This window comes from Phoxinus phoxinus (genome assembly GCF_949152265.1).
Source record: "Phoxinus phoxinus genome assembly, chromosome: 19".
NCBI lineage: Eukaryota > Metazoa > Chordata > Actinopteri > Cypriniformes > Leuciscidae > Phoxinus > Phoxinus phoxinus.
Genome location: NC_136894.1, coordinates 8,448,246 through 8,461,145, shown reverse-complemented (window position 1 = coordinate 8,461,145; position 12,900 = coordinate 8,448,246). Strand labels below are relative to the sequence as shown.

General features: G+C 40.5%; 1 protein-coding gene across 1 annotated transcript in view; it reads left to right on the top strand.

The window, feature by feature from the left end:
* The window catches only part of triqk (triple QxxK/R motif containing), a 31,131-nt gene extending 18,622 nt beyond the window's left edge, over nt 1-12,509 (top strand). The window contains exon 4 of the mRNA XM_079591930.1: nt 9,962-12,509. Coding sequence (XP_079448056.1) covers nt 9,962-10,069 — 108 coding nt within the window. The 3' untranslated portion in view covers nt 10,070-12,509. The remainder of the gene's footprint in view (nt 1-9,961) is intronic.
* Nucleotides 12,510-12,900: the final 391 nt, after the last annotated feature.

Genomic DNA, 12,900 nt, shown 5'->3' with positions numbered 1-12,900 from the left:
ACCATTCCTTTTCTAACAGCTCCTGATCCTAGAGAGTTTTCTAGACTGAGAATAGCATTGGAGAACATTTTGCCTGAGGATGCAACAGAGCGATTCAAGTTTCAGATCCTCACTGACCATCTTAAGTTGGAGGAAGCCCTACTTGTGGCAGACTCATACAGTAACTCAAGCTTTCCTTTTACAAACACCATGAGAGCCCTCAACAAAATGTATGGCCAGCCCCATCAGCTAGCTTTACAACGCATTGCAGATCTGATGGATGGACCAAACATTCGCAGTGGAGATGTGAAAACCTTTCGCATGTTTGGACTCCAAGTGCGTTCCCTGGTCAGTATGTTGGAACAGCTGGGTCAGAAAGGCAATGTCGAGTTGGAGTGTGGATCACATGTGTCCAGACTGATGAGCAAACTGCCACATGATCTCAGATCCAGTTTTAAGAGGTACACACATCCTCTTCATGTCACTATCCCCACATTATTGGACTTTGCGAACTGGCTTGAGTACGAGCTACAAGTTCAGGATGACCACACTGATTATAGCAGTCAGTCTAGAGTTTCGACAGTGCCGAGGAGGGAGCTGAGGAGAGACTCTAGGCAGCCCCGCAAACCTACTACCATCCTCCTTGGTACAGAGAAACCGAAGGCCAGCCCAGCATCACCAGTTTATCCACCCAAACCAACTGCTGCTAAGAGAGAAGGGGTGAATGTTTACTGTCCATACTGCGACAACAACAGACATTTCCTTAACGGCTGTGAGAACTTTAAGTTGCTCAACAAAGAGCAGAAGGTGAATTGGATTAAATGCCAAAATAGATGCTGGCGCTGTGGGCGTGGTCATCATGCTGCCAATTGCACACTGAAAGCCCTCTGTCCATCTTGTAACAGAAAGCACTTGCTGGCCTTACATGATGTAAATGACCAGAGCAGAGTCACAGAAGAATCGGTTCCAGCCAGTGCAGTATTGTATGTGGATCGTCCAACCTGCGACAATAAAATTCTGCTGAAGGTGGCTAAAGTTCTGCTCCGAAATGGCAACAAATCCATGGAGGCATATGCAATTCTCGATGATGGGTCAGAGCGGACCATTATCCTACATGAAGCGGTGCAGAAGTTGAATCTGAAGGGACAGCCAGAGGACTTGGTCCTCCGTACAGTCAGGCAAGATACACAAACCCTTCATGGGGCGGCCGTGACCTTCACTGTGTCTTCAGTGGCTAACCCCCGTAAGGCTTTCCGGATACGGAGCGCATTCTCAGCCAACGGCCTGGGTTTATCAGAGCACACGCATCCCGTCAAGGTACTCCAGAAGAAGTACAAGCACCTTGCAGGTCTGCCACTACAGCACCTTTACAAAGTGAAACCAGTAGTTCTCATTGGTTCGGACTGCCCTCACCTCATCACACCCATAGAACCAGTCAGACTGGGTCCACCTGGTGGCCCTGCTGCTGTGAGAACACGCCTAGGATGGACACTACAGGGCCCAGCACAAGAACTAACCAGCAGACTTTCCCCACAGCAATGTCTTTTCACCAGCTTACGGCCCACTAACGACCTCTATGCCAATGTGGAGAAACTGTGGCAAATGGATATTCTTCCATATCGAAACGAGAAGGTACTGACAAGATCTAGACAAGACCAAGAGTCCATCCAACTTCTCCAAGACAAAACTGTGAGAGTGGATATTAACAAAATCCAGCGCTATGCGACCCCTCTTCTACGTGCCAAAGATATGCCATGTCTACATGCACCCAAAGAAGCTGTCCTGCCACAATTAAGGGGAATAGAGAATCGGCTGAACAAAAATCCTGATCAAGCGGCGGCCTACCAAGAGGAGATAGTCAGACTACAGCAAGCTGGCTACATCACAAAACTCACTCCTGAGCAGGTGGACTGCTCTAAAGAGAGCTGGTACATTCCACATCATTTGGTGGAGCATAATGGGAAGAAAAGGGTTGTCTTCAACTGTTCGTTTACTTACCAAGGCCACAACCTGAACAAGTACTTGCTCCCTGGTCCACCACTAAGTCCTTCTCTTCTGTCAGTTCTTCTGCGATTCAGAGAACATTCCATCGCCTTTAGTAGTGACATTCGTGGGATGTTCCACCAGGTACGCCTTTTGCCTGAGGACAAACCACTACTGAGATTCATTTGGAGAAATCTCCAGAGAGACAAGGCACCAGACGTGTATGAATGGCAAGTACTTCCATTCGGAACAACGTGCAGTCCTTGCTGCGCAACATACGCTCTACAAAAGCACGTCCTGGACCACGGTGAGTCGGAAGAGACACAGTTCTCAGTAGAGAAATCCTTTTATGTTGACAACTGCCTTCAGAGCTTCACCTCAAGTGAGACAGCAAAAGGTCTTGTAGACAGACTCCGCAGCCTCTTAAGTTCCGGAGGCTTTGACCTAAGACAGTGGGCGAGCAATGATCCATCAGTCATCAGCCACCTGCCAGCTGATGCTCAATCTCAAAGCAGCATCCAGTGGCTCAGCGAAGGTCATCAAGATGCACAAGAGTCAACTCTTGGGTTACACTGGAATTGCTCATCAGACACTCTCTCCTATAAGCAGCGTCGGGCAGACCACCCACTTCCAACTATGCGGAGCATATACCATATCCTCGCTAGCCAGTATGACCCCATAGGCTATATTGTGCCTTTCACAACACGTGCCAAGGTGATCGTACAGAAGTTATGGGATAAAAAAAGAGAGTGGGACGATCCCCGTCTGCCTGAGAACCTGTTGAACTTGTGGAGAGCATGGGAGAGTGAACTGGATGGTCTACAGCACGTTGTTTTGCCGAGGGCTTACTGCAGTAAAGAACTGGATCAGCCCACCAGCATGAGGCAGATCCACATTTTCTGCGACGCTTCAGAGCGAGCCTACGGTTCTGTGGCCTACTTACGAACTGAAAACCCTGAAGGTAGAGTGGAAGTAGCCTTTATAACTGGTAGATCTCGAGTAGCCCCGAAAAAGCAGCAATCCATTCCACGGTTGGAGTTATGTGCAGCACTCACAGGTGCACAACTCGCAAAAGTTCTGAAGACAGAGCTAACTTTGCCCATCCACAGTGTTACTCTGTGGTCTGACTCCACAACTGTACTTACCTGGCTGCTGTCACACTCATGTCGTTTTAAAGTTTTCGTAGGCACCAGAGTGGCAGAAATCCAGGAACTCACGGAGTCTGATAACTGGAGATACGTGCCATCAAAGGAGAACCCTGCAGATGACATCACAAAGGGAAAACTACTCTGTGACATAGGCCAGGAAAGTAGATGGAATAAGGGGCCAAAGTTCCTCACACAGACAACTGACCACTGGCCAGAGATGCCACCATTTACGACCATTGATCAGGACAGTGAACTGAGAAAACCAATCTTCATTGGTCTATCAATCTCCACTCCACCTACTCCTGATCCACAGAAATACCATACACTTCCAGAGCTACTGAAGGCTTACATCCTGCATGTCAACGGGGCGGCCACTGATATCTCAACAGCAGGTGACTACAAAGAGGCAGAACTTGCAGTGCTTCGTCAGAGCCAAACTGACTCATTCCCAGATGAACTGTCCTTCCTCAGAGCAGGTAAATCCTTGCCTAGAAATAGCCGCTTACTGTGCTTAGCCCCGGAATTTGATGAGGACACCAAACTCATACGAGTTGGCGGTCGTCTCCGTCAGATCAGCCAGCTAGAGGAAGATACGATACATCCTATTGTCCTCGACTCGTCTCATCCGACTACCAAACTGTTAATCAAAGACCATGATGATCGGCTACATCACCCAGGACCAGAGAGGGTGTTTGCTGAGCTTCGGAGGAAATACTGGGTGATACGGGGACGGGCTGCAGTCAGAAACCACCAACGACAATGTGTAGAGTGTCAGAAATGGCGGGGACAACCACATCCACCAAGAATGGCGGACCTCCCACCTGCCAGATTGAGGATCCATCAACCTGTCTTCTACTCAACAGGTACGGATTGCTTTGGACCTTACACTATAAAGGTGGGACGCAGGAATGAAAAAAGATGGGGAATCATCTTCAAATGCATGACTTCCCGTGCAGTCCACATTGACATACTCACCAGCATCGACACAGATTCCTTCTTGATGGCTTTACGACGATTCATCTCCAGACGTGGTAAACCCTTTGAGCTTCTGTCCGACCAAGGCACCAACTTTAAAGGAGGAGAAAGGGAACTGAGAGAGTCATTCAGCGCCCTTCATCCTGAGCTTCAAGCCCAACTCGCCAGCCAACAGATCCGATTCCTCTTTAATCCACCCAGTTCACCCCATTTCGGTGGATGTTGGGAGAGAGAAATCCGTTCTTTAAAGGCTGCACTTCACGTCACCATTGGCAACCAGACAGTTACAGAAGAAGTGCTGAGAACCGTCTTCATAGAAGTAGAAGGAATTCTCAACTCCAAACCCATTGGCTACACCTCTTCGGACATTGCGGATCCAGATCCAGTAACTCCTAACATCTTGTTGATGGGGCGGCGAGATGCCTCATTACCTCAAGTGGTATACCAAGACTCTGAACTCCTGAGCCGTAAGAGGTGGAGACATAGCCAGCTCTTGGCTGACCACTTTTGGAGGCACTTTATCCGGCACTATCTACCCAACCTCCAGATCCGACAGAAATGGAAGACTGAAAAAGCTGACCTGCAAGTCGGTGACACGGTCATGATCTTGGACCAACAACTGCCCCGCGCTCTTTGGCCTGTAGGGAGAATAGTTCAGGTCTTTCCTGGGTTGGACAAGAGAGTCAGATCTGCGGAAATACAGGTTAACGACAAAACTTACACCCGACCTGTAACAAAGATTATTTGTCTGCCCTCTCTTCCCGACTAGCTGTAAACCCTAATGTAGCGAAGACACTTAAAGTTGGCAAATTCACAATGTGAATTTGGGGGCGGCTGTAGAAAGTGTTCCCCTTTGACACATGGACTGTCCCAGTCACCCCTGTCATTCAGCGAGAAATGGACTATTCCACACTTTCCACCGGAGTTCGCGAAGTTTACGGAGAAGAGAATAGACAGATGATAAAGGGAAAAGGAGATCGGCTGGATATTGTATATAGTTTGTAGAGTGAAATATAGGGTATTAGCCCAATTCGGAGGAGGTTTTATCGAACGTGCGTGTGCGTGCATCACACTGTAAGTAATCACATAATTATTGGACATTCTCAGCGAACGCTAATCCACCTGTATCTGTGTTTACATTTAATGTTGTTTACTTAATTATATTCTGCTGCTCTGACATTACTGCAATTCAATGTATATTTATGTCATTCGTTGTCAGTATTAGTTATATTTATTCCTAATAATCACTAATGCACGGTTGTATGTCAGGGCGCGCGCATGCGCTTATAGGTGCTTACATCTTGGTTCGACCGCACACACATGCAGCAATAGCCATGCTCGCATGCACAGCTCGTGCACAGCTCGTGTACAGCGTTAGCGCACACACATTTCAAGTATTCCATCACAGAGATTGTATTGTGTTATATTTTAACTCTATATTCATCAGCATTTTACCAAATAAGTTTTATTGATATTGTTTGTGGTTTATATATGTTTATATCTATATTTATATCTGTATTCTGTATTCACAGAACCACACATCTATGCACCTTTAATAAATCCACGATTTGGAATATAACCTGAGTGAGACATTATTGTTTTGACCGGACGAACTGTAGCCTTCAGCCACACCTGAACTGGCAATTAGAGTGAATACTCACAAGATTTTTCACTCGCATACCCTCATCTGACAATTTCATTTTCACACAGCCTCCTCTGGACTTACTGTATGTCTTTTTCTCATAAAAGATTATGAGACCACATCTGTATTCATGGCTTATTCAAAGGATTTTTGGGGCAATGACACGATTCTCCTTTTTTTCGTGACTTACACATTAAAAAATAAAGTACATTTGCAACAGGTTTGTTTAACTAATCTGAAACTTTGAAAAATCTTTTTTAGTAATAGTAATAAAATCGTGATAATTTCAATAAAAAAAACTTACAGAAAATTACAGATGTTGTCTTGGCAACTAACTGAAATAAAATAAGTTGAAATTGAAAAGAAAATAGAAAAGCTGATGCAAAATAGGCAATATTAGTCATATGGAGTAATTGAGAGAACTTTATGATCTTCATATTTCAAAAATGTGTGATGGATAAAGTTTTGTACACTTAATCAACATGTGGAAAATATGTAAAAAAAAAAAAAAAACATTTAGTCGTGTTATGCGTTTTTCAAAAACGTTAAATTTCTCATTTTCATCATCTTGGACAGTCTTATTAGTCATTGACCTTCTTGTAAACAGGACACATTTGAACTACTTTGTCCTTTTTGTTTTGTTTTGTTACTTAAGCCTGTATTTAAAAAGTGGAAAACATTTGCCACACAAGAGACAAACGCCAAACAATTCCCTTTGGATGTGATGACACTTAGGCTCCGACACAAAGCGGTTAAATAAAGAACGTGAATCAGCGTGGGCCTCTGGTAATGTATGAAACTGAAGTGCATGAAATTTAAAAGTTTTCCAATTAAGAGAGGCTTAAGCTGTTTGGAGTCTGGCTGGAACAAGATAAATGCAGCGGGCAGCGAGTGCTAATGAGGACATACACACTGATGACTGCTGCCGCAGCTTGTACACAGATAGTCATGGCTGTCGTGGAGGCTTTTAATAGCCCCTTACAATTTATCTGCTAGAATTATTATTAGCCTCCTGTTTGCTGGGTGGCTTATCTCGGCCTGCTCGGGGTGGATTTGCTTGCTGCTCGCTGTTTGATGTGTGTGTGTGTGTTTGTGTGTGCATGTGTTTATGTGTGAATGAACACAGGAGGGGGAATAGATGGATGTGTGATATTATTTCACTTTCGCTGTCTTTCTGTACTGCTTTCTTTTCCTCTGTGCTCCTGTCTTTGAAGAACATACTTTAAGATGACTACAAGAGGATACATGATGCAATGGTTTACTGATCAAACAACAACAGCGGGCCATAGGCAAAATGATTTGCATTCATCACATTCTTTTAGTTTATTAATGAATTAAGGTCTTGTTTAAAATAACAGATTGTGCATCCTGTCGCTCCTGTTTTATCACGTTGTGCTCCTGTTTACATACCCTCTTTTCAGAATTTGTTAGATCTTCAGCATCTTTAAAAATATATATATATTATATATTTACGTATTTATTTATTCCCTGAAAAATCTGCATAACTGATATTTAGCATATCACACACAGCAAAAAAAAAAAAAAAATGAAATTACACATGGTCCCGTTCAAAAATTTACATCCCCAATCATGTTGCCTTCTTTAGCATTTTGTGATAGTATATTCCACAGAGCAATGCAAGACAACTTTTATATATGTTGTGTATGTATATATATATATATTTTAATATTTTAATTATATGTAAAGTGCCCATATTATGCTGTTATAAAGGTTCCTAATTTTTTTTAGAGGTCTCCTACAATAAATTTACATGCTTCTAAGGTCAAAAAACACTTTCAATTTCTCATAATATACACTGCGCATCACCTCATTTCTCAATTTAGAGTGATCTGTTATCAGAGGTAACTGTCTAAGTTATGTATTTCAGAAATGTACATAATCCCCTTAAGCGGCACCCCCCTTTTTTAACATGAAAATGCACATTCCGAACTTAAATGGTGGTAATTCAAGAATGCTTAAGATTGGTCTTGTTTTAAAGAAGACATTTGGCAGATTTTTGTAGAAGTGAAATTAAGTAAGTTAAACAGAAAAAAAGAGTTCTAGAAGTTTGAGTTTATGAAAATGTACAATGTTAGAAATGTAATTATTCATATTTTATATAAAATATATATTTTCAAAACCTGGGGACTCTAAAAATGCAAAAAAAAAAAAAAAAAAATTAAAGCCAAAAATCTGAACAAGTTGTGTTTCAAATTTTAGGTTGAAATCTCAAAAAATAAGCTTTCGGTGAGATTTTGTTTGGGCGCAGTACCAAACTTTTTCACTAGTTGACATTACTGCCCATATAAGGGCGCCTTCATTTCCATATGTTGTTTGAGTGATCTGAACCATTGTTTGTACAATTTTCAAACAATTTATGAAGTAGACATCCTATTCATAAGTATAGAATGGTTTGTTTGACAGATTTTGAAATGAATTCAACCTCTAAGAAACACAAAAGAACACGTATGTGCATTATAGCTCGCTGTCACATCACAAAATGGTGAATCTATTATTTTTTTCTTTATAAAAATAATTGAATGGATGCTATCTTTTGAACTCTTGGCATGAAAACAAACTGAGGTTTCTACCATTCTTTCATGGTTTTTCATGTTCATCACTATTTCAAAATAAAGGTCTGAACACGCCTTAGGAGTATGAAAATATTCTTGTTGCAAATTGATAAATTACGGCTCCTCTGTAATTATTATTTTTTAATCAGTCACCAAATATGTAACTAGAGATTGTAAGCTTTAAAATGATACATAGTTTGTCAAGATTAGTTTGTTTAGTATAGGATATTACCGTTTTAAATATGTAATGGCTGTGGCTATGCCAATATAAGGGGATATACTGTACAAATCGCAGTTAGCAAAATTATTTTTAATTTAAACAATGTATTAATTTAAGTCAGAAACAATGAGCTCATTGAACTAATGAATACTTAAAAATAAACTTCTTGCAGATTTCACAGGGGGTGTATAAACTTATGAGCAGACCTTTGCCATAAAAAAAATTCTCACAGCTTTTCATTTTCTCTAATTGCAATTCATGTCTAGAAAAAACATCAACTTCTAGTACACTGAGCAAAAAGTAAGTCTCAGAAGCGCACAAGTTTTGATTAGAAAGTTTGATAACGAGTTATCAAGATAAAGAACAATTGCTTAGTTAAATACTTGAGTGCTCCTAATGAAACCGGTTGATGAGGATTGTAATTTAACACAAAAGGTAACAAATGACTGCTTTAAATCTAATTCATGCTTGAATACCACTCCTTCAGCCATCATCAATTTAGCTCGGGCATTAAGCTCCCAACAACTCTTAATTAGAACAAAGACATTTCTGGGAGATTAACTTTCTCTGAGCCTGCTGGGTCTGCCAAACCCTATTTGTGTCACAGCGAGAGTAAAGATAAAGAGCTCCAAATATACGGATACTAATGCTGAACATTTGTGGTGTGAATTACATATCTGTGTTTTGTTATGATCAGTCTCGAGTCTGATCATGCTATGAAACGGAGAGCGTTTCGTTCTTTCTAAAACTTCTAGGGAATGGCATTGCAGTTAATAGGTATTTTAAAAGCAGAATTAACTAAATATGTATTTTAATAATGCAGCATGAACATTCTAAGAACATTCTTTTTTTCGATGTAGGCTTCCCAATGAGTAGATTAAGGTTAATGCAAGATTATAGATTCATGCAGGTTCTTCATAATAGTTGGTTTCTGGATTTTATAAGCATTGATTTTTATAAAAATCTAATTTCTATCGGATAAAAGGTTCTTGGTTGAACTTGAAAATGTTCTTCTATGGCATCAGGCTGTAAAACGTCTTTTTGTTTCAGATCTGATTTGTAAGAATGAACCAACACATTTCAGAACACATTGGAGTCATTTTAATGTTTCCACACTGAAGTCATGGTTTAAAACAATCAGAGTGTTTAACATTTTGGGGCTTTCGCACCGGTGGAACGTTTTCATAGTTTCAATAACTACTGGCGAAAGTGCAATCTTTTTGGCTTGTTCACACCGCAGGAACTGGGAAGGATTTTAGTTCTCTGGGGACCGCCCTGATGGCTAGTTCCTGGGACTGTGTTCCTATAACTACCTGGTGCGAAAGCCCCTTTTATGGATTAATTTGATGCTAGTGCTCTGCGTTAATTCGTATGATTTACTCTTATTAAGCAACGCCTGAATCCAAAAGAGTAACCCGTTTTTCTTTTTTTCTGATTGCAGGACGTCATTTTGGTCATTGTGGCTGTTCTGGTCTTCCTGATAGGCATCTATGCATTCTTCTACCTCAATCTGAGCACTGAGCTGGATCTGGATCTGGACATGGACTGAAGGACTTTTCTCAGATATGCCATCTCAGAGGATTCTGGGTGGCTGGACACATGAGCCATTCATGAAGTGCCATTTATTACACATTTCCTTTCAATGTCCTCTTCTATGCCTTTTAAACCAGCATAAACTGCGTGAAAGGAACGAGGATGAGTCTTAAAGTGCGGAGAAGCATCACAGATCCCCCCCCTCCAGTGTTTATCCTTGATAATTTATCCGATTATTAATAAAGCTCCACATGCCCCACAGCTTTGAGATTAGAAGAACCGACTTGTTTTCTCTTTGGATCTTTTAGTTGTAAAGGAATAGTTCATCCAGATATCACATTTCTGTAATCTTTAACTCCTCTCTCATGTCTTAAAAATGCATTCGGCTTTCTGCATGAAACACAAAAGGAGTTATTCATAGCAGGAATTTCCAGGCTGTTGTTTTTTATACAATCAAAAGCATGATTTCCACTGAATAACAACTTAAATTTCAGTGAGTTTTACACAAAGTTATGGCTTCAGGAGACTTGGAATATACTTTTATGATACTTTTGCATGGTGCTTTGTGGACTTTAACAACTCCTGCTCCCCTTTGCTTTGATATGGAAAAGGGCAGATTCCACAAAAAGAAAGTCATAATGGTTGGGCATGACACGAGGGTGAGTAAATGATGACAGAACCTACATTTTTGGGCGAACTATCCCTTTAAACCTCTGGTGTTCTTCGTGTGGCAGTCAAAAATGACAGTGAAATGAATGTACTTTTTTTTTGTTTTAGTTTGATAATGTTTTTGTTTAATGTTTTGTATTTTTAGGGGATTTTATGGTACTAAATTCCTTTTAAATAGTAGTTATAATCCGTTTATTCACTTTTTGAGCATAGACCTACAAAATGAAATGCTTTGGAGCACAGACTTAAGTTTGGTCTCTTTTTAATGAAGACACTAGGCAGATTATTGTGAAGTTATAGAAGTTTACATTTCTTGTTATGAAAAATGCACAAAAACGCTATTTTCGAATTGTATATGAAATATGTAGTTTTCAAAACATTTGTATTCCAACTGCAGGAAAATCAAAGCCATAAATTTCAAATATGAGGTTGATATCTCAAAGGTTGATATCTTGTTTGGGCGCAGTACCAAACGTTTCCACTAGATGAAATTAATTTCCAATGTTGTCATTTTTGACAAGTGTGACTTTTTTTTCAGGGACCATTTAACCTTTTCGAATGATTTCCATGATTTATTTTCACAAAGCAAGTGTCAAAACCATTACCAAGTTTTGTACCATTCCAAAGATGTACAAAATTCCAAAAAAACAAACCGTTAAGTTAATCTTTTTTTTTTTTCCTGTCAAAAATGAACAAAGAGCACCAGAGGGTTAAACGTTTATCACACTATTGTTTAACAGCACAGATGGGTTACTTTTTTAATCAGATTGGTTGGATTTACCTGTAACCTCATGCAAATTTATTACATAATGTCTTACTTTTCTCATAATTATTCTGTGGAGAATTCCTTCAATATTTCAGGCCCCCCCAAAAAAAGTAGACAAAAAGAGATGTTACATTCCATACCACAAACACCTTCTTACAGATCTAGACATCTCAATGCTGGAGATCAGAGACAATCTGTGATCTTGTTTGTGTGTGTGTGTGTGTGTGTGTGTGTAATGCTTCTATTCTCGGTCTCATCGCACAGCTCGTTAGCATATCAAACATCACAAACTTTGGTTATTGAAACCCGAAAGAGCATCAGTGAAGACACCAAACATTACCGTGTAGACCTTGATGTGCTCTCTGCTTTTATATGCGTGTGTGCGTGACCTCTAGAGATGCGTACTACAGAACTTGAAGCATTATCCATCAGCGAGGTGCTGTTACTTTTAGCTAGTGTGTGTGTTTGATGTATCTCAGAAGATGAAACGCATGGCCCTGCCTTGGTCTCTGACATCCAGTGCTTCCTTTACACACTGCTGGGCCTGTGTGTGTGTGTGTGTGTTTGTGGGAGAAAAGAGAGAGAGTCGTAGGGTGGAAAATGAAAGGCTGAAGCTGATGACATTCAAAGTTCATTTACATTCTCTTTGTAAAGCGCATTGGATCTCGTACAAACGCACAGCTACGACTTATTTCGTTCCAGGCCGAGAGAGTTGTTTTATCTTTCCCTGCATGAGGTGTATGTCTCTAACTCAGGACAACTGCTTTTCTGCTCAACCCTTATTTTCCTGGGACGTCTGACTGTTATCATTAATTCAAGGATTGATACCCTATTGAACAAAACATTTTTGTAGTCTGTCTTTGATTTAGACTCGAGAGCTTTCCAAATTCTTTCATAGTGAGATTGAACTAAACCAAAACAAAGAGTCTCATGTACCTTGTTGACTGTTTTGCTTGTTTTTCTTCTCTTGTTTCTATCATACTTGAGATAAAATAATAAACATTTGTCAAACCACATTGATACTGATAAAAGCTTATTGTGTTTTTTTGAAATCGTATAACAATGTTGAGCTTATAAATAGTATCTGTTTCAGTGCCTTGTGGCGTTTGACTTGTTAATGCCAAACAAACACACACTAAGGGGCTGTTTACACGACACCATTTTCAACTAAAAACGGAAAACTGTTTGTACGTTTTGGCCATTCATTGACACGACAACACCGTTTTAGGTGCCTGAAAATGCAAACTTTTGAAAACCGATTTCAAAATGCAAGTTTTTGAAAATGGTTTCCGTGTAAACAACAAAAACGCGAATCTGTGGAAACGATGACGTCATGCATATGCATATTACGCGTTCAATCTTTAGTGTTGTATCGCCATCTAATGGCCTGGTAGAAGAATACAGCGTTTTTA